Here is a 25,690-nt window from a genome sequence, read left to right as displayed (position 1 = left end):
TTTTTTCCCCAAAAAGATTTGCAGAGATTTCACTTACATAATCATCTCGCAAACTGTTTAATACACGAATACATATCTCCAGGATTAAGGGCTGTGGGAACACGGAGAAGGATTTTTCTTCTCTCCACTTTTTTTTTTTTTTTTTTTTTTTTTTTTTTGTTTCCCTACTTGGTTTTGTCTTTTATTGATGCCCTGTTATCTTTTAAGTCTGTCCTTGAGCGTGGGTGAGCAGCCAGCTGGGTGGAAAGGGGCCAGCAGCTCTGGGGTGATGCCTGTGGAGGGGCCATGCCATGAGCTGTGGGCAGCTCCCCACCTTCCCACTGCCCAGCAAAGCAGCTCACGAGACCTGAGAGCTGAGGAGGGCACAGGGCAGGGAAAATTCAGTTTTCAGATCCTTCCTCACCCAGAGCACTGAAGGCGCACTGCAGGAGGGAACGTCACGGCTCTGGGTTTGGATCCAAACCCTCCTGCCAATTTTCCCAATGACTCAGCTGAGTAGCATTTTGTTGTGGTTGGCCTCGGGTGAATTTGAGTCATAAACGCTATTATTTGTCCCTGGAGTTAATTATAGGCCCAAATTACCTGTGCTTCTCATAGAACTCAGTCTCTGGCGTGTATCAGATGCATGTTTTGGGCCTGTCGCATCAGCTGGGCTGTCAGAGAGCAGCAGTAATGCCAGGGCTTAAAGCAGGGAATTCAGTTTGGAGCTGGACTCACCAGGTTTAGGTGATACTTAAATCTGATTTTTGTCTGTGCTCATCTTCAGCTAATGAGGATAATTTTATTGCATAGTCATAATTATTGTTTATTCATTCTCAGCGTGAAAGTTACAATAGTTCCTTGTTTCTCTGCGTTGCACAGATATCAGCCTGGTCTGTCAGGTTTATCACTGGGAGGAGCCGGTTTGTGCTGTACCTGAGTCCTGACATGATACAATACGTAATTCATTGTGTCTCCACACGAGATGCATCCCCAGCATCCCAGGAACAGGGGCTGTTGGATTAACAGGGCTCACACAACCAGCAGGAGGAAAAAGCTGCTTCTCTGCAAGTGCCCTGGCAGTGTGGAACAGAATCACAGACTCACAGGATCACTGAGGCTGGAAAAGATCTTCAGGATGGAATCCAACCTCTGATTGATCTCCCAGCCCAGAGCACTGAGTGCCATGTCCAGTTGTCCCTTGGACACCTCCAGCAGTGGGGACTCCACCACTGCTCTGGGCAGCCCCTTTCCAAGGCCTGACCACCTTTTCCATGAAAAAATTCCTCCTGATGTCCAACCTGACCTCCCCTGGCACAGCTTGAGGCCGTTTCCCCTTGTCCTGTCCCTGTTCCCTGGGAGCAGAGCCCGACCCCCCCGGCTGTCCCCTCCTGTCAGGGAGCTGTGCAGAGCCACAAGGGCCCCCTGAGCCTCCTTTTCTCCAGGCTGAGCCCCTTTCCCAGCTCCCTCAGCCTCTCCTGGTGCTCCAGCCCCTTCCCCAGCTCTGTTCCCTGCCCTGGACACGCTCCAGCCCCCAGTGTTGTGAGGGCCCAGAGCTGACCCCAGGCCTTGAGGTCCAGGCCCAAGGAAAGGGGCAGAATCTCTTCCCAGGCCGTTCTGTCCTGTCCTCACTGGTTTTCCCAGCAGAGGGGCCGTGGCTGGAGCTGATGCCTGGCCTGGTGCAGCTGCAGGACGTGCTCCTGTGCTGCCAGCCCTGTGACAGGGGTAGCTCAGCCCATGGCATTGCTGCTCTGAGCACCTGGTGCTAAACTGGCAGGGAGGGCTGGGCCTGACCCCAGCAGGCCTGGGTGTGCCAGGGACAAAGGCTTTGAGAAAAACACCCAGCCTTTCACAGAGCAGTGGGATGTGCCTGGCAATGCTTCCATCCCACCCAGAGAGAGGGAAAAAGGATTCAATGGTTTGGGTTGGAGGGGACCTCAAATCTCATCCCATCCCACCCCCTGCCATGTGCAGGGACACCTTCCTCTAGCCCAGGCTGCTCCAAGCCCCAGTGTCCAGCCTGGCCTTGGGCACTGCCAGGGATCCAGGGGCAGCCACAGCTGCTCTGGGCACCCTGTGCCAGGCCCTGCCCACCCTCCCAGGGAACAATTCCTGCCCAATCTCCCATCCAGCCCTGCCCTCTGGCAGTGGGAAGCCATTCCCTGTGTCCAGTCCCTCCATCCCTTGTCCCCAGCCCCTCTGCAGCTCTCCTGGAGCCCCTTTAGGCCCTGGCAGGGGCTCTGAGCTCTCCCTGGAGCCTTCTCCTCTCCAGGTGAGCACCCCCAGCTCTTCCAGCCTGGCTCCAGCCCCTGGAGCATCTCCTTGGGCTCCTCTGGACTCTCTCCAGCAGCTCCACGTCCTGCTGCTGTTGGCCCCAGGGCTGGGGCAGCTCTGCAGGTGGGCTCTCACCTGAGGGGGCAGAGGGGCAGAATCCCCCCTCCCGCTGCCCACTCTGGGGCTCAGCCCAGCACAGGGGGGTTTCTGGGTGCTCACAGCCAGGGCAGGTCCAGCTGTCACCCACCAACACCCCAAATCCTTCCCCCAGGGCTGCTCTCTGTTCCTTCTCTGCCCAGCCTGGATTGGTGATTGGAATTGCCCTCACCCAGGCATTTGGCCTTGTTGTGCTTTATGAATTTTGCACGGTTCCCCCTCTCCAGCCTGTCCAGATCCAGATCCCTCTGGATGCCCCATCCCTCCCCTCCAGGCTGTGACCTCTCCACACAGCCAGGTGTCAGCCCCGGGCTGGCTGTGGCTGCCCTGATTCCACTGGAGCTGTGTGTGAGAAAATCTGCCTTTGTGACGCTTTTGGAGTGCTCTGGGTTCATGGCTCCCACTCACCTGCAGGTTTTTGTTGTTTTTTTTTTTGAGACAAACCAGTAATTTCTGATGTCACAGACTCCACTTTCTCTCCCAGCTGTGGTGCAGAGCTGAGGTTTCCAGACGCTGTGTAACCTTTGATGTAGGATTCGCCCTTTGTTCTCCCTGGAACAAAAGGGCAGGACAAAGAGGCTTTATGAGATAAAACAATTTTCTGTGGGGAGATTGACCCCCTGCTGTTTAATCTGTCATCCTGGAGCTGGCTGCTGCTGGCAGACCCCCCATCCCACCCTGGGGCTGTCCAGGGCCAAGCTCCTCCACACCTCAAATGCTTGCATCCTAATGAAAAAAAAAAAAAAAACCAACGGGAGAAGGGCTTGTTAAAATGAACTTTCCACCTCATACAACGCCATGGTTGTTGTTTTTTAATAAAGCTGGGCATTTTAGTCCTGCAGGCACCTGCCAATTCACAATGTTTTAGTATGGGTCAAATTTTAAATATTAAAGACATCTTCTGAAGCCTCTTGGTGTCTGAAAGCACAAAGCGAGGCCTGCTGGCATTCCTTCAGTGCACTCGTTCATTAATCAGCAATGTTTGGGCATTGTCCGCCCGCCTCAAACTCCTCCAAACACAGCACTGAGCACAAAATTAATTCCCAGGAGACTGGCACCAGAAAGTGTTTTACTTTCTGCTGGGATAAGTGTGTGCCTCAAGTTAGTCATGTGTTTGTGTCCCTGGTGGAACTGGGGCTGGCAGGACTGACCAACAAAGCAGGAGCTGGGACGGTGGCATTTGGTCACATTGTCCCTGGGCTGGACCCAGCCTCGCAGCTCGTTCAGGCTCCTGAGCAAATAATGATAAACCTCCTTTGTGGATGAATTTCTGGACACAAAATAAACAACAACAAGGAATGTTGAGCCCATGCATGTCCTCACTTGTGACAGAGTTTGGCAGCGCAGGTTGGTGGCGGGGTTTGCAGGGTCACAGGGCTGCTGCACCAGTTGCATTTGCATTGACTAAGAGTATTTCAGCCATTGTTTGGCGTTTATAGCCTCCTCTGTGCTCTGGTGGATTATTATCTGAGGAAAATGGAACAATAGATGACCACAGAAATACCCAGCCCAAAACAAAACTTAGGCGCTGGTGGCTTGGTAAGCACTGGGAATAATGTGTGAGATTGCAGCGCGTTGGACCTGCCCCTGCACGGGGTCAGGGAGGGGTAAGGCCACGGCTGAGTGTGCTGCCACTGAAACCCGAGTGGATCAGCTGCAGAAACACAGAGGCTTTACTGTGAAATGGGAATAATTGTGCTGAGAGCCACCCAAGGTTCAGCTCGGGGATCCCCAGATCAGCAAACCAGGGGCTGACTTGCCCTTCTGCTTTCCCAGGGCTTGTGGAATCATTTGGGCTGGAAAAACCCCCGGGTGCAACCCTTAACCCACCACAGCCAGGGCCACCATTAAACCATGTCCTGGCGTGTCCATGTGTTTTTTGAACACTTCTGGTGATTCCACCACTTCCCTGGGCAGCCTGTTCCAGTTTCTGACATCCTTTCAGTGGAGAAATTTTCCTAATGTTTTACATAATTTTGGTGCCTTACATTATGAAACTGCCTCCCCCCTCCATGCAGAGTAAGTCACACAGGGCTGGCCCCACACAGCTGTCACTTGGTGGGCCACCAAATGCCTGCCACTGTCTGAGGGGTAGATCCAGTGAAGAATTCCAGTGCTTGGAGAGTGGCTTTGATCATCCTCATGTCCCCTCTGCTGTTTTATCACCACAATGAGTGGGAGGTCACAGCATCTTCTGGATGTCCTGATGGCATCTTGCCTGTTCCTGGGAAGTTTGTGCCCAAGAGGTGAAAGCCAAAAGAGGGACGTGGGGTTCCTGAACAAAGTCGGGGTCTTTTTTAAGGTCGTGGGTTTGGTTGATAAAGACAAAAGTATGGATGCAAATATTGGGATTCACTAAGGCACATCACTAGGCATTGTGTGACACTTGGGTTTTAAATTAGCATTAAATGGAATGAATAAGGAATAAATTTGATGGCAATATTAGATAAGGCATGCGCTGGTCTTTGAAGTTTGTTAATGAGCTGGTTGTGACTGGGAAGATGTAAATTACTGAAAGCATTTCCAGCAGGAACCTGAGGAGCTGATGATTCATTCATCATTTAATATTGTTGACTCTAATCTAGCCAATAACACCCAACATCTGTCCCGGTGAGGAACGCAGATGACGCAGCGTCTGCAAGTGTGTCACAGCAGTCTCCTCTCTCAGGGAACTTTGCTGTGGCTGGGTTCCTACAGGTTCACCTCTGGAGCTTGTCTGACTGTCAAGCCTGAGAGGGAGCCACTCATAACCAGGCTTTTCCTGAGGCTATGGCATCAGGAAGGCACCTTCCCATGGGGATTCCCTCCTGCCTTCAAAGACGACATCTAATGGTGTTACTGTGGCCACTGAAACAACATTTTCAGGGTCTCTCCCATTGCCTGGATGCTTATTAACTGGCATGTGTAAGAATTTAGTCATCCTTGAGGATCCCTGTGCCAAGAGGTCAGATCCATCAGGTGGGGTTGGGTTATGAAGGGAGACAACCCCCTCAACTGCATGAGAGCAAAGAGCCAGCGTGGCAGGGCTGGGGCAGAAGGCTGCTGGACATCAACGTGATGAAGATGTCTTTCCTTTCCATGCCTCCTCATCTGGAAGGATGGGAGGGGCTCACAGCAACTCAAAGAAAGGTTACAGGAATGAGGCAGGAGCTGGTAAATGTGGACAATGGTAGTTCTTCATGGAGTTCAAAAACTCAGGATGTCACACTCAGCAAAAAAAGGTCATGAAACAAAACACCTGTGGTGTACAGGGAGTTCCAGCACATCAAGGGTTCAACACACGGTGGTCAAACTCAGCCTGGAGCAAAGCATCTGGTGCTTGGGCATGGAGATCACTTTCCAGGGGATTTTGGGGATGAGACTGCATGCAGGTCTCTGTTGAGGTCTCACGCTCCCAGGTTTTAGCTTGTGATGTTCATGGACAGCATCATCATGGGTGGATTGGGAGAGTGGGCTGATGCTTCTGCACGTGCTCCAAAAGCCATCTCCCTCTTTACTCCAGCAAGAGCTACAGGATCTGCTTTCTGTCCTGGAAAAGAGGAGAAAAGCCAGAGAACAACCTGTATTTAACTGTCCTAGAAGGAGTAACAAATAGGCCAAGAATTTTTGGGTTATGTTTGCACAGTTACAGATCCTTCTGGCAGAGTTTAATTTGTGTAGTGCGTTTGCAAAACTTTTGAGCCTTACGGTTGGGGCTGAAAACATTCCCAGGAGGGTCCATGGGGTGGGGTGCAAGGCAGGAGGCAGGGCAGGGCTCCAGTGTTCATCTGCCCTCTCTCAGGAATGACAGATCTCAGCACAGAGCCTTCCACAGAATCACAGGATCATTAGGACTGGAAAAGACCTTTCAGGATACATCCCTTCCCAACTCCTCTTGCCCTGAACACACTCCAGGGCAGGGAAGGAGCACTCTGGAGCTCCAGCCCATCACAGTGGAGCTGCAGTGCCTCGAGATTGGTTATAGACCTGAAACCAGGGTGTTCCCCTTGTGCATGAGGAAGCTCTGTCTGCTCCCCAAGCTGGAGAGCACCGGCCCTGCAGCCTTGCTAGCCAGGCACTGCCATCAGAGGCTCTGTTGCCAAATAACCGTGTGGGGGGAGTTCTGAGCAGCAGCTGACTACACCATGGTTTTGTTTGCAGGAGAGAGTTCTCTGAGCTGCTGGAGAAGTTCGGCTCCCAGAGCAACACGGGCTCAGCGCGGAGCTCGCCGGTCCTGCACGGCGGCAGTGAGTAGCTCAGCAGGGAATGAAAGCCCCTCTCTCTGCAGAGAGAGTTCCCTTCACCCCAGTGTCATCGTGAAGGAGCTGTGGTTGGATTTGAGTCGGTGTTGGGGTGGAGGTTTGAAGAAAGCTCGCCCTCATTGCAGACCCTTGGTGCATGCCGAGAGCGCGGCCAATGCTGCCACGGGGTGATAAGGGAGATCAAACTGGGGTCATGACCTGATCCCCAGATCACCTACCTGATGTGCCGGGCAGGTGACTCCGTCAGTAAGTGCAGCTGTAGATCTTTGCTCTGGATTTCAAGGCATTTCAGCAAGAATTCATTCAAAGACCATTAGTTTTCCTTTGCAAATGGGAAATGTTTAATGAGCTGCGACAAGGTTGACCTAAGCACGATGCCAGCACACAAAGCCATGTGTGCCTGGGGAAGGAAGCTTTCCCTACAACTTGGCATCCCACCAGACAGCTGCTGGCCCTTCCCCTATGGCAGAGGAGTGTAGGGTTGGCAGAGGGGTGACAGTCCATGCTGGAATCGTGCCAAGGAGGCTGAATGTTTCCTCTCCTTCAGCCCCACCCTGACATCTTTAACCGCCACGTGGCTTCCCCCAAAAATCTAGGAGTGCAGCATCCTCTCTCAGCAGCAGGGCAGCGGGGAGGGCGATGCTGGGATGTCTGTGTGCCCTGGACTGACTCTGCCTTTGCTGTTCAGGTCGATACCTGGAGAGCACCTCCTCGGGCTCGTCCTCGCGCTCCCAGAGCCCGCTGCTGCTGAGCCCTGCCACCTCCCACGGGCCGTGCCTCGGGAACCTGGCGCACGCTCCTCACGCACAGTACGTACACACCGCGCCAGCACGGCCTGCTGGGCTCCAGGAGAGCACCGAATGTCACAGGGGCGCACCCAGTCAATCGTTCCAGTGCTTGTTGAACAGTTTTGTTCATCCTCATGTCCTCTCTACTCTTCTACCCCCACAACGGTTCACAGGCCGCAGCACCTTCTGGATGTGGTGGTGGCATCTTGGCTGTTGCTGGGAAATTTGTTCCCAAGGGGTGAAAAGCTTCCGAGCTGAGATGATCAATATGTCTGCACTGTGGTTAGCCATGCAGCAGCTCCTCTTCCTCCCCTCTGAATCCCAGGGGGAGGCCGTGGTTTACAGCCAGCGGAGAGGGCCCTGCGCATCACCTTACAAACCATGAGCAGAGCGTTCCTGCAAGGCTGGTGCTGCTTTCAGGAGGTGTTTTGGGAGCTTGTTTCCTATTGCCCTGCTCCTGGCACTTTGACCTCATGCTCCAAGAGCACCAGCACATCTCCATGCAAAAATCCCCAATGCCCTTTGCTTTGGGGTCATCAGCCTGCAGTCACCTCATCCTCTGGTGGCCAGAGCATCTCTAGCGTGTGTTTTCATGTGGTCATCTGCCCTTGCACATCCTGCAGGGTCAGAGGGTTGGACAGGCAGAGCTGGTTTTTCTGCAGAGTCTTGTCTCCAGGGCCCTTCTCCAGAGGGACAGCTCCAAGGGTGTTCATGGTTGTGGAATGGGGACCATTTGTCCCCAGGGCTCGGCAGCTCCTCTCCTCTGCCAGCACAAACAAGCCAAGTGACTGGTAAAGAGAATCAGCCCTCACTGCAGAACCAGTAAATCCTCTTGCTAAATACCAGCTTATTAGGGATTTGCAGAGGACAAATATTTGGCACCAGAGGTTTAAGCTGCTTGCATGGAGTGAGAGACCCACACAGAGGAGACACCAGATCATCTGGAGGTTTGGACAAGCCATCCTCACTGTGCTGTTAATTCCCTCCGGGCTGAGATGTAGAATCCAGAATGGGTTGGGTGGGATGGAACCTCGGAGATCATCTTGTTCCAACCCCCCTGCTGTGGGCAGGAAAATGGACATTTAGGCTAGAGGGGCCTGTCTTGGTGGCCTCCTTGCCATGCTGTGCCGTGTTCTGCTTGTCTCCGTGCCGGTGCCAGGCCCCAGTTGTCTTCCCCTGGAATCACAGACCACTGATTTCTGCTGAGCATTGGTGGTCAGCTGAGAGATGTAATTTGGGCCACAGGTCTTGTCCTGCATGTGGCTGCCGCCCCTTCTGCTCACCTCAGGTTGTCCCCAGGCTGTGACTTCCCATTGTGTGACCATCACCTGAGGCCCTGACACCCCGCTGAGCAATGGGAGTTGGACGCGATGAAATCTCACCACAGTGTTTGAGATTTGGGGTTGAACAGAGCATTTTAATGCTGTATTTCACGGCACATGACACAATTTCCCTAAGATCGTTCACCTTAAAGCAATGTTTTTCATAAGACTAAGGCACATGCACCCCTTCCACTGCGGTGTGTGACCCCAGGGATGGCACTGCTTGGGCACACGTGCTGGTGTCACTGTGGGGCTCGGGATGCACAGCTGCTGTTGTGTTGTAACACGAGGAGCCAGTGCAGACTCTTTGGGCAGTGGCTGCTGTGGAAATAAACTGAAAAGTGAAAACCCAGCTGTGCCCATCCCATTTGGAGGAAAAGGCTTGCTGCTCCTTACACACCACCAAATCCTTCCCCAATCCCCCACCCTGTTGCAGTGCTGCCCGTGGGAGCTCAGTGAAATCTCTGCTCCCACAACTCTGCTACTGCCAGACCTCCCTGCTGGCACGGAGCCACCGCTGTGGCTGGGCCCTGGTGGCCTCTTGAGTCCTGTCCAGCTGCTCTTGGAGGGAAGGGTCCAGCCTGTTTGCTGCTCCTTTTCATCCTCGACTGGGCAAGCCACCTACCACAGCAGCAACTCAGAGTGTGAGGGGGGTTGCTGTAAAGCATGCCCATTTCTTAGGGCATCTTGCATGATTTTGGCTCCAAACCCTGGTTAAGACAGACCCAGCTGTGTATCCCAAGCTTCACTTTGATGTTTGCTGGGAGCTGCTTGATAGCTGATCCATCTGTAAATTGCTGTCTGGTGATTTACTTAGATTCGAGCAACAACCGTGTCCATCATTTGTGTGCTTTTGGCTACAAAACCAGGAACGCCAAATATATTCTGGTTACATCTTTAGTTTCTTCTCTAAACAAGTATTCCCCTGTTTGGGATCAGGAGAATCAGTCACCTTCATAACACCGAACAATGTCTGCCAAAGAACAGGAGCCCTCAGCTCCCCTTCCCAGTGGTGGGTGGAAGAAAAGATGCAAATAAAAGGCTGGGAGAAGGTAGAAGGATCCTGCATGGGAAAAAATCCAGGCAGTTTGTTCAGCGATGTGAGAAGATAACCCAGATCACCTTGAGTCACCTGCTGACTTCTCTCCCTTGCAGCTACTCCATTGACTCAGGAATCCAGAGCATTTCGATAGCAAACTCCTGCGGCTTGGGGCTGACGATCAGTGGTGGATCCAACAGGCCTGACGGGCCCATGATTTATGTCCAAGAGCTTTTGCCAGATGGGGACTGTTACAAAGTAAGTTGGCGTGGAGACCCTCAGGACCTCTGCCATGGGGATCTTTCCTAGAGGCTGTGGCTGTTCTGAGGCAGCTTTTCTAAGAGTAGATGGATAATTGCATGGACTAATGAGGATTTGTGCTGCAGGAGAAGGCTTTGGGCGGAGATATCCCTTCTCAACGCTGTGTCTTTCTCCCTGCTTGTTTAGGATGGTCGGCTCCGACCTGGAGACCAACTCATTGCTATCAACAGAGATTCTCTGGTGGGCAGCACACATGAGGAGGCCAGAAAAGTAATTGAAAAAGCCAAATTCAGGTAGGCATTGAAAGTATTTCATGTCATCAGCAGGTGCTGTTGAGTCTTAGGCAGAACACTCCATGCCAAGGCTGGGCTTCAAGAGCACTATTAGTCTTAAATGGTGCTTTAAGGTGGTCACATAAGGAAATCTTGAAGGCATGGATCATCCTGAAGTGTAATCCAGACCTTCCCAATGTTCTGGGCCTCATGAGTATCTCCTATCACTGCCCAGCAGGGCTTTAAAAAAGAACTGAAGTTAAAAGAAAGGGGAAAAAGGAGACTCTGAAGAGACCTTATGGTTCTGTACAGGAGGGTGGAGCCAGGTGGGGATTGGGCTTTTCTCCCAATTAACAAGTGACAGGACAAGAGGAAGCAGCCTCGAGTAGTGCCAGGGGATGTTTAGATTGGATATTAGGAACAATTTCTTCATGAAAAGGGTTGTAAAGCCCTTGGCACAGGCTGCCCAGGGCAGTGATGGAATCACCATTCCTAGAAGCGTTCAAAAACCATGGAGATGTGGCACTTGGGGACATGGGTCAGTGGCAGCCTTGGCAGTACCCAGGAAAGAGCTGGACTCAATGATCTTAGGGGTCTTTCACAACCTTACAGCATTCCATGATTCAATGGAATGCAGCTGGTGGAAATCCAGCTGCCCTGGTGCAGGCTGCTCAGGCTTCGGTGAGGTTATCCTGGAGACAGAACCACAAGCATGGGAGCTCTGCAAATTTGTGCCTTTTGTTTTGTTAATAAGAGGCGTGTGTTTGTTGTTTGTTGAAGAGAGGGAAGCACAGAAGTGGCCTTTATTCCTGGGAGGGGCCGGTTACATCCCGGACTGTCAGTCCACAGCAACATCCCATCCCCGCCTCCAAAGGCTGTGGGGAACGGCCTGAGCTCCTGCAGGCTGAAGGTCCACGTGAGGTCCCCAGAGGTAGGTGGAAGTTCATCTCTAACAAATGTCAATCCTGGGACCTTTCCTTGATCAGTGAACTCTTCTTTAGGGAGTCCCTGGTAATACTTCTGGAGATCCAGCGGGAAGTCGGTACTGTTGATGCATTTACCTGCAGGCAGATGTTTTAAATCTGAAATAATTTCTTCTCTCTTGCGTTTGAGACAGAGATGGATCAGTGGAGGTAATGACAGGAGTTTCATCTCCAAGGCCTGCTTTAAGACCTGTTTCAAGAGTCTCAGGTTTAAAAAAAACAAAGCCCTTCTGTGGATAGCAACCTGCATCTCATTCAGCACCAGTCATAGGGCTGGAAGCGATCTCTGGAGTCAGTTTGATCTAGGCTCCTAGCCAAAGGCAGGAACAGCTCTTTATTCTTCAAGCTCTCTGATGAGCATGAATCCGCAGTGTTCATACACAGCCCATTCCTGCTCCTGACTGCTCTAATCATAAGCCAGGCTCATTCCTCCTGCAAAGCCAAGCCGCACATTTTGTTTGCAGAGAACTGCTCGAGCAGTGAATGGCAGGACAGGGTTTATCCACACAACCCTTGGGGTCTGCAGCTCCATTCTGTGCATTTGTCACTCCCCTCCTGGACTTCTGCCATGCTGGGTGTCCTTTCTGCCCCCTTCCACACAGGGTTCCTTCAAGAGGGGCTGGCTGGGTGTTCCTTTCATACAAGACCATTCACAAAGCATCTTGCTTTGCAGCCTGTGGGGACAGGGACTTGCGTGAATATCAGATAGGTGTTGCCTTTGGGTGCACCAGGCTGGAGCTGTGCCCTAGAAAGGCACCAGAGCCCCTGGGGTTGGGGCTGAGTGCTGTGGTTGGACCCCTCAGCCCCAGCTTGTGCGATGCTGTGCTCTTGTATGAAACCACACCATTGGCTGCACTGAAATGGCTCCTTTCCTCACTTTGCTCCTGAAATAGGGAACTTCTAATGAGGTCTGGACTTCCACAGCAGGGAAAGAGAGCCCAGGCACGTGTGCTGCCTGTCTGTCTGTCCTCACTCCAGTCCTGTGCCCCCCTTGGCACTCAAGTCCCCAGCTGTGGCAGAGCTGTCTTGGTGGTGCTCACCCTCAGATTATTTTCCCCTCTTCCTTGTGCTTTCAGCCATGACGTAGCACACAAGAAAGAGTGTGAACTGATCTCACCCTCGTGCCCTGCTCACTGGGATAATTACGGGTTTGGGGTAAATGTTACACCTGGCTGTGGTCAGAGTTGGGACCTCCCTGCTGGGTTGGGTGCAGAGCTTCAAGGGAGAACCTCTGTGGAGAAACCAGGCAAGGTCAACACCAGCCTCAGCACTCAGGAACAGTTACAGTGAGGACAGAGCCGTCTGTGTGTGACCAGAGGGATTGGGCTGGCTCAGCCTGTGCCAGGTGCTCCCAGAGAAACCCCTGGAATCTCTTTAGTCCCACCTGCACAGGAGATGTGTGTGGTGCCCTCATGGCTCTGTCTTGAACTCCTCTATCTCCTGCTCATTATTTACACCAACAGATTCTTCTTAGCAACTGTCTGTGCCATTTTGTCTTGTTTTTCTAGAATAGACGTGAAAATTCTTTTCCTGTGCCTTCTTTGTCACCGGACATTTGCCCACCAGAGCTTACGGTCTCAGGTGAGTCCTGCTCAATCACTCTCTTTGTGTGGGTGACAAACAGCTGTGGTTCCTCAGAGCTAAGGATCATGAAATTATGGAATCACAGAACCACAGAATGGATTGGGTTGGAAGGGACCTTAAAGCCCATCCCATTCCAGCCCCTGCCAGGGGCAGGGACACCTTCCACCATCCCAGCCTGCTCCAAGCCCTGTCCAGCCTGGTCTTGGACACTTCCAGGGATCCAGGGGCAGCCACAGCTGCTCTGGGCACCCTGTGCCAGGGCCTGCCCACCCTCCAGGGAACAATTCCTGCCCAATCTCCCATCCAGCCCTGCCCTCTGGCAGTGGGAAGCCATTCCCCTTGTCCTATCACCACATTTTTAAATCAGTGTTTATATTGCTGGAGTGGAATTTAATGGGTTGATAGTGACACTCAGCCTGCTCAGAGAGAGAGCAGGCAGCAGCTTGGTTTACTCAATGAGTAGTAATTATGTGCATGTTTGCCCATAGTGGCAAAACTCTCTACTAAGGCATTTGAGGAGTGAGGTATTCACAGGAGACAAATTCCTCCACTCTCAACCTGTGGTTTGTTTGCAGCAGTGGCTTTGCCCAACTCAGACATGCAGCAGGTTCTCCACAGGCCATGTTCCCTTCTGGTGGGAATGAGGGGTCTCTGTCAGCATAAAAGCAGTCAGGTAATGATATTTGGGATGTACACAGCAACCCTGGGCTCTGAACAGGCTTTGAGGATGCCCTCAATTGGTCAAATTGGGAAATGGCTTAGAGATGTTAAATAAATCAGATTTCTTTCTACATCCCATTCAATTTTTGCTTATTTTTCCATGCTGTGTTTCATCTCCGTGCTTTGGGTCTCCTGAGCTCTCCTTACCTTTTGTGGAGAGACCCACTCTGTTCATCCAAGAGTGTGGCAGCAATGGGGGGTGAACCTGAATCACCCTGCAGCTTCCCAAATCCCTTAATACTATTGAAAACTCAATAATCCCCAGAGCCCAGAGAGACAACCTCCACCAAGGGACCCCATATCCCTGGGACTGGAAGGGTACTCCTGCCCCAAGGAAAAGGTGGGCTTTCCCAACAAATCCTGAACAAGTGCTGCCCACCATTCCTGCAGCCTCAGATCCAAGAGCCCTTCCCTCCCTGGGACATCGGCTGTGCTCACAAATCCCCGTGCCTCGCTGTGATTCCCCTCTGGAAGGCTAAGAGCAAGCACTGGAGGTAAACTCTGTTTGGTGCATCACTGGGATCAGCAGGAGGTGGAGCAGCTGCTCCCAGGGATGCCTGGCTCACCTGGGGCAAGCTCAGCAGCTTCAGCTCTGCCTTCCACGCTCCACTGGAGAGGCCCTGGCACAGGGATGAGCTCTGTCCTCTCTGCAGATGCCAGGGACACTCTCAGGGGGTCACCACAGACAGGCAGTCCTGGGGATGGGGACAGAGCAGCCCAGCACCAGCGGTGACCCACGCACGGCCCGACTTAGCTGGGGGATTTGATTACTCCAGCGTTTGAACGTGGGATGCCAAGGAGGCTTTGTGTCAGTGTTGTCATCAACAGAGACAAGTGGCTTTGAAAGAACAGCCAGGCTGGGAGCCTGGGCCAGGCTGTGCCTCTGTCTGGTGCCTGATGGATGCCCTGGATATGGCTGTGTCCAGAGCTGACAGCAAAGCCACATGGAGCTAATCCTGATTAGCCATGGCTCGAAGAGCAAGGGCTCTGCCCTTGAACTTGGAGAGGGAAGTGGTGGTGGCTGATCCAGCAAACCCATTTGCTGCCTCTTGCTGCTTCCCAGCTGCTGGCCTTAGAGCAGATGGATGCCTGGATTAGGGGGATTATGGAGCACCTCTGCTGCTCCTCACTGCCTTCTCCTGGTGCCTGGGCTCTGCCCCGATGGACAGCAGGGTGAGGGGAGAAGCGCGGCAGGAATTCCAGAGGAGCTGCGGTGCTTGGCAAAGCGGCTTCCCGTGATGTTAACCAGAGCCCAGGTGGGCAAAGGGAACTGCTCCCCGGGCAAATCTCGTGGCTGGGCATGAGAAGGAATTTTGTCAGCTGGCTGATGGTTTGAGGGTGGGCAGGGGCAGGCACAGCAACCCTGTACCCTTCTGGAGTCTGGCTGGGCTCTTCAGGAGCAGGTAACGCCTTCTACAGCCCTTCTCCTGTGTCAGAGAGGCGGGAGCACCGAGACATGGTTAAAGCATTATTGATTGCCTCAGTCTCATGAAGGAGTGAGAACGTCCTCAGTTAGAGGTCAGGTGTCCGTGGTCAGTGGTTGTCAGCAGTCACCAGACCCCAAGTCACAAGGTCTCTTAAAAGTTAACTGGCCAATAAACGACTGCCACAAAGAATGTTTTTATTATTACACCAATCCCTAATTAATTCACATCACACATGTTGCCACAATGCAGGCCTTTTTAACCAATCATAGAACGGTGCACCAACTTACAGTACTACCCCTTAAAACTTCTTAGTACCTTTAGAACTACTTCTATATCTTAAACTCTAAAACTTTCCACTACCTAGCTTAACACATTTCTCTGTAACTACAAATCCACATCCTTGCATATGGTCTCTAAAGCTGGAAGCCTTTTGCAAGGGCCCAGGTCGAACCCTGTATTCATTTCTCTGCTTGAGCCTGCATGCACAAGATTTTGAGAATTTTCTGTGCCTGAAATTCCCATATTTTCCCAGGGAGTATCACAGCTCCTTCCAGGCAAGGCTCCCTCCAGGGATGGAAGAGCAGAGCCTGTGCTCTGGCCCTTCTCAGCTGTGCAGCAGTGCTGGCAGTGCTGAGCCAGCTGTTGGCAGCTGGATCCTCCAGCTCATGACAGCTTTTCCCCAGCACAGCAGCTGCTGCCTCTGCCTCTCTCTGCCTCTGTGGCTGCCTCACAACACATGTGGCTCCTTCTATGCAAAAAACCCAAAATCTGCCTGCCCAGCTGGGGGGAAAGGGTTCAAGGCTTTTTGCAGTCTTGGGGAGGGAAAAAAAATCTCAGAGTGGTGATTTTCCACACCACTTTTAATTTGTTCGTTCCCATGGGTGTCAGGAATTCTTTCAGTTTTGCTTAATTGGAGTAGATGAGAACCAGGCAGATTTTAATTAATTTTTCTGACAGTCCACCACAACTCCAAGACTCCACAAAACTCTGTGACTGGAAATTTCCCAACTGCTATGTTTGCAGTCCTTTGTCCGTGGATGAAACATCTCGTTTTAAACCACGCAGAATCCCAGTTTCAGAAGGATTTGCCTTAGTATCCAATCTTTCCAAGAGAGGCCTAGTTCAGCCTTCCAGAGCTGGTTTTACTAAATCCTGGACTTGGATTTTTGCCTTGCTGCACACACTTTGTATATCATGCAACAAGAGTTCTGACACCTCTACCCAAATGCTTCCCCATTAAAAATTATTTTTGATTTTTCAGCACCTCCTTCAGCTTCCAACTACAAAGCAGCTTCAGGCAGCAAACCTAAAGTTGCACTGGATCCTCATATCCGGCTCAAGGATGGAAAACTGGAACTGGTAAGTGGCAGGGTCCCTCTCCCCAAAGCAAGGTCTCCTCCTTGTGTCCTGTGCAGGGAATTGTCCATCTTCAGGTGAGATTGCTAGAGATGGAGTGCAGCCTCTAAAGGTAAAGAGGGTAAAGAGGGTGAAACATCCTGACTGTGTCTGAAGGGGCATTTAAACAACTCTTGGCTCATCTTGGCTATTTCTTGGTGATCCATGAAGCTCCAGAAGTCTTTTCCTGGCAGCTGCACCTCCCTTGTACATCGTGCCATTGGCTAAGGTTGTGCCCTCCAAGGTTTTGGCGCTGCTGTCACTGCTAGGGTGACCTCAGGCAGCCTGGTGTGGGGGAGGGAAGGCCGAGGTAGGAGATATCTCATGGAGGAGCCATCCAGAATGGGCATTCTCCCCTCATTTTATGGAAAACACGTTCCGTGGGCGCGGAGCGGAGGTGCCCACCTGCTCACCGAGACCCTGCTGAGGGCCAGGGTGCCTCGGGGGCCGTGTCCCAGCCTGGCACCTCGGCTTCTGCCGGCGTTCCAGGGAGGGATGCGGGGACAGAGCCCATCGGGGACGCCGCGGAGGCCCCGATGCGACGAGCATCTGCTGCCACCCGACGGCAGCGCGGCGGAGCCGTTCTCCTGAGCCCGCACGATCCTCCTGCAGCGGGATCCAGGATGGCATCGGCGCAGCCAGCTCTGCCCCTCTCGGCCGGCAGGAGCGGAGCGCTTGGCTTCACTTACAAAAGCCGTGTTCGGCGGCGGTGACAGGGTGACACCGAGTGGCACGACCTCAGGTGGCTTTGGGGTGGCCAACCCCGCCGACACCCTAAAGCCTGGAGCCTGCAGCACCGCCTTGCACCGGGCCAGGAGAACGGGACAGCAGCTGGATCCCTGGGAAGTGAGCGAGGATCCCGCCGCAGCCCCTTCCCAGGGAATATCCGGGAGGTGCTGTGAGCACAGCCTGGCACAGGGGAGCCTAGCACAGGGGAGCCTTTCCCAGAGTCTGCTGAGCTCGGCTTTGTCTTTTCAAAGCTTTCGGTCGCTGCTGCCAGTGAGGAAGTGGGGCTCGCACAGGTTTATCTGCTTCTGTGTGCTGCCCTGAGGTTCAGCTGATAAACATCAGTAGAAGTTAGGGCATCAGGAGTAATGAGAGAGCAAAACATGCCGTGGAGGAGCACAGTGTTTGAATGTCTCCTCTCTCCGTGAGAAATACTCTGTTAATAGCTTTTCTCTTCCTGGTCACAAACACAGTTTCTGGGCAGTAAGAGAAAAGAGAGGCTGAGCTCTTGCCAGCTGAGTCTTGCTGAAACTCCACTGGCTTTTGATAAAAGTCCTGAAAACTCATCAGAGATGCAAATCTGATTGTAGATAAAATGTTCTTGGAGGGGTGCGAGCCTCTGTTCAGGAGCAGACATTTCTGTACACGTGCAGAAAAGGAGAGACTGGAAATCCAAACCGAGCCTGTTCCTTTGGGAGATGCTGCCTGGAGAAACCCAGCACCGAGTGACTTCCCAGTGCTTACCCCAAAGAGTTGCTTTTCCAGTATTTTTCTTTTTAAAGGCTCCTTGTTTCTGCTCAAGGTTCTGCAGTACCTTGGTCTGGATGTGACCGAGGAGAAGAAGAGGCAGCTCCGGCAGAGCCTGACCACGGACTCGCAGGGAACTGTGGCCTACGGAGGTGAGCGGGAGCTCTGCCCAGGGGGGATCTGACATTTCTGGGGAGCTTCACTGGCAGCCAAAAAGGGACACAGGGGGCAGGTGAGACACCTGCCTGGGTAGTGATGGAGCCTATAAAGAGAGAAAGTCACAAACACAAAAGAAGGCTTTCTGTAGAATCAGTGAATCCTGGAATGGTTTGGGTTGGTAGGGACCTCAGAATTCATCTCATTCCATGGGACACCTTCCACTATCCCAGGTTGCTCCAAGCGTTGTCCAAGAGGACACTTCCAGGGATGGATCAGCCCCAGCTTCACTGTGAAACCTGTGCCAGAGCCTCACTGCCCTCACAGGGAAGAATTTCTTCCTACCACCTGTCAGCTTGAAGCCATTCCCATTGTCCTATCATAGGTAAAATCAGACTAAAAGAAAGTTGGTGCAAGGGCTTATTTCCCTTAAAATCCCAGCTTTCCTAGCAGGAACTGGCCAGAGGAGACACAGAAAATAAAAGACAGTTCAGCTTTCTGTGGCCTTCCAGAGCATGGCTGGCCAGCAGGGTCTGCTCCCCAGAAGGCTTTCAGCAAAAATCCAAACCCATCAGCAATGTCCCCAGCAGAGAGAACAGTCACAAGCATCTGGATCAATGTTTTGTGCAGAGTGAGGGATGGGACACAGAACCACGGCCCTCTCCTACGTGTGACTGGTGTTGTAGTTTGTGGCACCAGAAATAAGGGTATTTAGCAAATGTGCTGCTTTTGCAGAGAGACTCTGGCTCCTGCCGCAGCCCAGGGACTGAGCACCACCCAGGACAGGCTTCAGGGTGGGGCTGTGTGAACCTGGTGGTGTTCACCAGGGCCAAGGGCACGTTCTGCACCTGGGTCAGGGTAATCGCAAGCACAACCCCAAGCTGGGCAGAGAAAGGATAGAGAGCAGCCCTGGGACAAGGATTTGGGGTGTTGGAGGATGAGAGCTGGCCATGCCCTGGCTGCGAGCACCCAGAAACTCCCCTGTGCTGGGCTGAGCCCCAGCGTGGGCAGCAGGAGGGGGGATTCTGCCCCTCTGCCCCCTCAGGTGAGAGCCCACCTGCAGAGCTGCCTCCAGCTTGGGGGAGAGCTCAGAGCCCCTGGCAGGGCCTAAAGGGGCTCCAGGAGAGCTGCAGAGGGACTGGGGACAAGGGATGGAGGGACAGGACACAGGGAATGGCTTCCAGTGCCAGAGGGCAGGGCTGGATGGGAGATTGGGCAGGAATTGTTCCCTGGGAGGGTGGGCAGGGCCTGGCACAGGGTGCCCAGAGCAGCTGTGGCTGCCCCTGGATCCCTGGCAGTGCCCAAGGCCAGGTTGGATGGGATATGGAGCAGCCTGGGCTAGAGGAAGGTGTCCCTGGCCATGGCAGGGGATGGAGTGAGATCATCTTTATGGTCCCTTTGTGCTCAAACCATTTCATGTTTCTGTGATTCTGTGACTGGAAGCTCTGGGACCCTGGTGCCACCTCCCTGATGGTTCCCACCTGTCCCACACAGCCCTTTCTGCTGTGCTTTCCTTTGTGTCTGAAGGCAAAATTAATGTGGGTTTTCAGATTTGTCAGTTTAAGAACTTTTGTAAACATTGAACTCACTGAGTTGTCTTTTTATTTAAATCAGCAACATGAGAAATGGCAGCAGGTGCCTTTTGTCAGGGAAATGTGGGTTTAGCTTAAAATTTTAAAACTTTCAGAACCATAGTAATGAAAACCCCCCTGTGAAAATATCTGGGGTTTTCAAGGTTTTAAAAATGTAGGGTTTTTTCAGCTGGATAAGAAACAGGAGTCTGAAAAAGACTGTCAACAACTCATTTAAGCTCGTTGGGATTGCTGAGAAACCCAAGATTATTAGAGAAACCTGTCTGGCATCTCTAAACCCTGCTCAGCACCAGTGGATGGCCCCAAAATCTGTGGCTCTTTCTCTTAACACACAGCAGTGTTCTCTTTTAGCCTGGTAAAAACTGATTGTTTCTCACAGATGTTCTCCAAGCACTCAGGGATCTGATGCAGGAGGAGCTGGGTGAGGCTGGTCTGGCTTCGGGCTCCGTGCTCTTCACTCAGCACGAAGTGGCCAATTTGCTGGATACATCGGCTTTTCACTCCCCGGTCAGTCACCCCAAAGCTCTTCTACACAGAATCCATGGGTCTTCGGCATGAAATCCATGGAGTTCTGACATGGGCAAAGCTAAATTACCCTTTTGTGGTGGTTCTAGAGTTAGAAGGAAAAGACAGAACTATTCATAAATCATTTTTTAATGGGAAATTCTATAAAAGCCCTCAAACTTCTCATTTTTAATAAGGAAATAACAGTATCTATGGGACAACATGAGGAAGCAGCCTGGCAGTTTTGCAGAAGGAAAAATAGCCATAATAAATCAATTCTAAGTAATTTCATTTGGTTCACAAAGTGAAAAATCACTCTAGCTCAGCTTTTTCAGCAATGGTGGGGGATCAGGGAGTGAAATTCTGTGGGGCAAAACGAACCATCCTGGAGCTGAAGTATTTAACGTGCCTTTTGATCTATTGCATAAAACCGCTGACTCCTTTTTGAGGCGGTTTTGATTCAATGTGTGATGAGTCTGTCCCTCTCCTTGCAGACCTTTGACTCTCTCAGCTGCAATGGCAACGAGGACCTGGAGCAGCTGCAGCTGGAGATGAGGGATCTGCGGCACGAAGTCCGCAGGCTGAAGGTGGAACCTCTCCTCAGAGCAGATTTCTTGGCTGGGGTGTTCTGCTGTAGCTCTCCACGGGGGTAATGGGGTGGCCTGTCCCTCTGGAGAAGTCACCAGTTTGCATTCTGTGCATTCCTCGTCACACAGGAGCCTCTCACCCTCCAACTCTCCTTAATTGCCTCTTTCTCGCTCTTAACCTCAAAGGAAAACTTATTTGTACTCAAAGCATGCAGTCCCTTCTCAGCAGGGAGTTAATGTATTTAAAAAGCAGGTCTCATTAAGAATTCCAGCGTGTGATTAGCAGAAGCAGCACCTGTCCTCTCACCCTCACCTGGCTGTCAGCACCTCGGCTGTGTCCAGGTGGAACTCTGCAGGTCACAGCCCTAAAAGCTCTCCCTGTGGAGGGGCAAAGTGCACAGAACTTCTGTAAAATAATGTTCTGGTGGGTAGGGGCATTCTAGAAAGTGTCCTGTCATTTGTTGCTTTTCTAATCTGGTGAAAATATTTCCCACAGTCTCTCCTGAGGGAAGTGGAGAGCAGCAAGAAGTTGATGGAGGATGAGCTTCAGAGGCTGAACCAAGTTGGTGAAGGGATTTCCGGGGTGCTTGGGGTGGGTTTGGGGGTTGGCAGCTGAGGGGAACGTGGCGTGTTCATCAGAAGTTCTGGGTGCTTGCAGAAGGCGCTGGGGTTCCTGTCGGAGAACCGGACCCTGCACAGCAAACTGCAGATGGCCGAGGTGGTGCAGAGACAGGCTCACAGCGCCGAGCAGGACTACGAGGAGGTGATCCACCTGCTGGAGGCTGAAATCGCAGAACTGAAGATGCAGCTGGCGGGGAAAAAAGCAAAGCATGTCTCTGAAATAGAGGTAACACAACCCCTCAGTCTGAGGAAAAACCCACCACCCTTCAGACTCTTCTTCTGTGGGCTCATAGTCATGGAGTGGTTTGGGCCAGAAGGGGCCATAAGCCCATCCCATTCCAGCCCCCTGCCATGGGCAGGGACACCTTCCACTGTCCCAGATTGTTTCAAGCCCTGTCCAGCCTGGACTTGGACACTGCCAGGGATCCAGGGGCAGCCACAACTAAGGTTACCTTCCTTCTGTTTACACAGAAGAAAATGAAATAGCACACAGATCATTTGCTGTGTGGGACCCCAAGGCCAACACACTCTCTGGATCTGTGTTATAATTCGCATAACTTCCACCATCCCTTCCCAAAGGACAGTGCTCGTAGCAAATGTCACAATCTATAGTATCCAAAAGCCAAGGCTGGAGCATCACCACTACCTTTCTACCCCTCCCGTGTCCCTGCCTCAGGAGGACATCCTGGAGCTGAAGAGGCAGCTGTCCCTGGCTGATGGCCAGCTACGAAAATCCGAAGTCTCACGGAAGCGCCTGGAGATCTGCAATAGGAAACTGCTCCTGTTTGTGCAGGTGAGGTGTGGAACTGCCCCGGCCCTGCAGCACCACCGCGGCCTCTTTCCTTCAGGGTGGTTTTGCAAGTCCAATCAACTTCCTGCTCCATAAGCAAGAGGGGCTTTTTTTTCCTGTCTCACCCAAAAAAGTCACTGTCTGTTGGTTAGGAGGAAGCAGGGAACGAACTCAGATCTCTTCATATCCCTGGGAGCGATGCAAACTCCATGGTGCAGGTTTTGCCGGTGGCTCTGCTCTTCCTGGCTGCCTGTGCTGAAGCTGCACCAGCAGCTCTGCTGTCAGAATCAGCCATGCTCACCTGCCCTTGCCGTAGCTGAGGGTTTCTTCCCTATAAATAGGAACCTGGAGAGTGCCTTTGCTCTTCCAGCGCTTTCCTCCCCCCAGATTTCCCACAAAATCTCACATTTTAGTCCTTCAATTGGCGGGTTTTCCTCTCCATTCCCTGTATTGGGAACACCAGTATGTGTCATCAATAAACAGGCCAGCACGGGAAGCATTAGTACTCAGTGCATCTGCTGTGGCTGCTGGTGGCCTGTCCCAGGAACTCTTGAAATCAAGCAGAAACAGTGGAACAAAAGGAAATGTAGATGCTGTGTCCTGTGCTCCAGAGAAGGAAGAATTAGATACCTCCAGAGCTTCAGCACTATGTGCTGTGCCTGTGCAGTTTGGGGTCAGACTCTGGAAATATATCTCACTTGACCCCAGGGTCAAACATCACAGGATTTTGAGCACTGGAGCAAAATATCTTCCTTTTTTCTCCACCCCTCAGCAGTGTTGGAGAAGTGCATGGTAATGAGAGCTTACACGTGCAGGTCCAACCCAGGAGCATGGGGTTGCAGGCAGCAATGATCGCTGAAATGCAGCCTGCAAAATTATTCATTGGAAGAGGATTTTTGTGTTGCATTTCATACATTTTAGCGGTGGTATGAAAATGCAGAATTCAATGTGTCTGTAGATTCATGAATGCTGCCTCCTGAGCTGCAAAAGGCCTTGAGATATTCGCTTCAAGGGCAGTGAATAAGCAGAAGCTGATTACTGTCATATTAAATCTGATCATCAGGAAAAACCCATGGGGTTTGTTCTCGGGAATTATTCATTCCTAAAAGTTTGAAACTTTTTTTTTTTTTCTTTTTGTTGCATGACAGAATATTCACAAGGTCCTGAGCACACACAGTCATTTACCAGATGACAAAAGGTAGGAGATGGCTTCTGGGAATGGTGAACAGCAACATGAAATGTGCTTTTCTGACCTTTCTCAGGGGAAGGTGCTTCACACATAACCTACCCAGAGTTTCTAAACATACTTTCACTTTGAAGTGAAACCATGGGAGAAAGATGATCTGGAGGCTGCTGGTGGGTTGGTGTTAGAGGATTTTGGCCTCTGTTCAGGCTGTTTTTGGGAATGAGTACCTGACACGCTGCTCAGGTTAAATTGCTTTTGTCAGCAGAGACCCCAAGCAGGTTGTTTCAGAGCACAGAATTCTGACCCACCTGCTTTTCCAAACATAAACCAGGTTTTGGCTCCAGGATCACATCTTTTTTTATCAGCAGTTAGACTAGACAGAGTGTAAGCAAGGAGCTCTCAAGACTCTCAGCTGCATGAATGGCTGCAGAAATAGAGCTCAGGCTTCTGGACTCCCCTTCAACCTGAGCCTATCTCCTATCACTTGGCCATAAATGTATCACAACTCTGTGTGTTTTTAACTGATTAAATCATTGAAAAGTCACTGTCCATCGATAATGACCAGTCCCTTTAAAAGCCTGTTTTTAAGAGGGACAGAAATCAGTTTTTAAGTTTCCAAGTTGGTTATTTCTAATATAATGAGGGGGAAATGCTTTTGACAAATTCCAAAGAATACTTTGCTATGTTGAACAAAGCAATGCAAGTGTGTCTAACAGACACTTGAATGCAGAGGGATGGAGATGCAGCCCCCCAAACACACAGAATTTATGTAGCACACCCTGAGAGGCTGGCCAGGATTGTCAATGACCATTCTCTGACAGAAGTATTGATGGCACTTTCCCTATTTATAAGCGTCAACCATGAAACAGAAGAGGAAAAAACAGATGCAGTCTCAGACACATCTCTTCCATCTTCAGATCTTGTTGACCTTTTGCTATCAGAAGCTAAAGAACTGTTAGCACCAATCCTCTCCAACAAGGACGGTAAGCACTAAATTAACTGGAGAAAGCTGAACCCCAGCAAGTCTCAGGGATCTCTGTCAGTGTTATTGACAGTTTCCAGCACCTTCCATATTTTTCCATACCACCTGAGCCTCCCTGATTTCTCTCATGCTCACTGAGATGTAACTGCCCTTCCTATATCCCTGTGACTCATCTTTGAATCTGCAATGCAGACTGGCAGGATATGGTGTCAAAGACTTCTGGTCAGGGCCAGAGGAAAGGCATTTATCCAGGGGAAAAATAAAACATAACAGGCAGGAGGATGGTTTCACAGAATCATTGAAATGCTGGTTGAAAGGTACTGCTGGAGATCAGATCTTCAGCTCCAAGTAGGGCCATCCTAGTAGAAGGGATCTGCAGTGGGTTTAGCCAGCCAGGATGGAGATACACAGCCTTCCTGGGTGTTCCCTCACTGCTCTGCGACAAAGATCTTCCCAGCACCCAGCCCGAGCTCCCCCAGGGGCAGCCTGTGGCCACTGCCTCCAGTTACACTGGCAGCACAGCCAAGAACAGCTCAGCTCCAGCGTCCCTTGATTGCCCCTGATGTAGCAGTGGGGGCTGTAAAGGTGCCTCTGCCTCCTCTTTGCCAGGCTAAACAAGCCCAGCTCCCTCAGCCCTCCCCAGCCTCTCCCTGCAGGCCTGGGGCTTCCCTTGCTGGGCCCTCTCCAGCTTCCCGACAGCTTTAAACCCAGGATCCAAACTTTCCTTTTGCCATCCAGGTACAACTACAGCAATGCTGAGCAGAAAGGAACAGTCACCTTCCCATTTCCTTGGAGTAAAAACTAGCCATGCTCCCTTTTCCTCATGTCTGTGAGAAAATCAGGGAACAGGCATCCAGCTCCACGGGAGTTTGGATTAGCTTTCCCAGTCTGGGACTCTGAACTGGTCCATCAGCCATAAACTTTTCTTGGCAGCAATTATTTGACCCTGCTTGTCTCTTCCCACACAAAATGAGTGTCTGACCTCCTTGGTGTCACGTCCAGGTGAATGCACAGCCCCAAACGGGTGCCCAGTCCTTGCTCTTTGATGCTGTTCACCAGCTCAGTGTGGCCATGGCCCAGCACTGGCTTTGTCTCAAAGCACAAGACACAAAGGAAATAATTGCAGCCTTTCAGGAACACCTCTGGTTTACGAGAGCTGTCAGCATTTTCTGAGCTCCTGCCCCATTTAAATGTGCATTATCATAATGCAGCAGCATTGGGCATATTCTCTGCACTAACACTTGGCTCTGTGCTTCCGTCTGCAGCTCTGCCATGGGACAGGGACCAGTGCCTGCCTGCAGAAGGAATCCCAAATTACAAGGAGTAGGTGTCAAAACTGCTGCGGCCTGTAATTTGGA

The 25,690-nt window shown here is 51.7% G+C and overlaps 1 protein-coding gene across 3 annotated transcripts in view; it reads left to right on the top strand.

The window, feature by feature from the left end:
* The window catches only part of LOC120759663 (syntaxin-binding protein 4-like), a 37,865-nt gene that overhangs the window by 10,157 nt on the left and 2,018 nt on the right, over window positions 1-25,690 (top strand). The window contains exons 5-20 of one of the 3 annotated variants that reach the window (XM_040079162.1): window positions 6,550-6,635; window positions 7,339-7,459; window positions 9,916-10,057; window positions 10,247-10,353; window positions 11,113-11,263; window positions 12,824-12,896; window positions 16,308-16,405; window positions 17,970-18,066; window positions 20,042-20,169; window positions 20,661-20,753; window positions 21,250-21,315; window positions 21,412-21,600; window positions 22,051-22,167; window positions 23,313-23,362; window positions 24,203-24,333; window positions 25,598-25,655. In XM_040079162.1, the coding sequence (XP_039935096.1) occupies window positions 6,550-6,635; window positions 7,339-7,459; window positions 9,916-10,057; window positions 10,247-10,353; window positions 11,113-11,263; window positions 12,824-12,896; window positions 16,308-16,405; window positions 17,970-18,066; window positions 20,042-20,169; window positions 20,661-20,753; window positions 21,250-21,315; window positions 21,412-21,600; window positions 22,051-22,167; window positions 23,313-23,362; window positions 24,203-24,333; window positions 25,598-25,655 (1,707 nt within the window). Of the gene's footprint in view, window positions 1-6,549; window positions 6,636-7,338; window positions 7,460-9,915; window positions 10,058-10,246; window positions 10,354-11,112; window positions 11,264-12,823; window positions 12,897-16,307; window positions 16,406-17,969; window positions 18,067-20,041; window positions 20,170-20,660; window positions 20,754-21,249; window positions 21,316-21,411; window positions 21,601-22,050; window positions 22,168-23,312; window positions 23,363-24,202; window positions 24,334-25,070; window positions 25,374-25,597; window positions 25,656-25,690 lie in introns of those variants that run through there. The other 2 variants (XM_040079163.1, XM_040079164.1) reach the window with 2 other exon arrangements.

The sequence above is a fragment of the Hirundo rustica genome, chromosome 15 (genome assembly GCF_015227805.2).
Source record: "Hirundo rustica isolate bHirRus1 chromosome 15, bHirRus1.pri.v3, whole genome shotgun sequence".
Taxonomy (NCBI): domain Eukaryota; kingdom Metazoa; phylum Chordata; class Aves; order Passeriformes; family Hirundinidae; genus Hirundo; species Hirundo rustica.
Note: the sequence above shows the minus strand (reverse complement) of the source record. Positions and strands in the feature narration are given on the sequence as shown.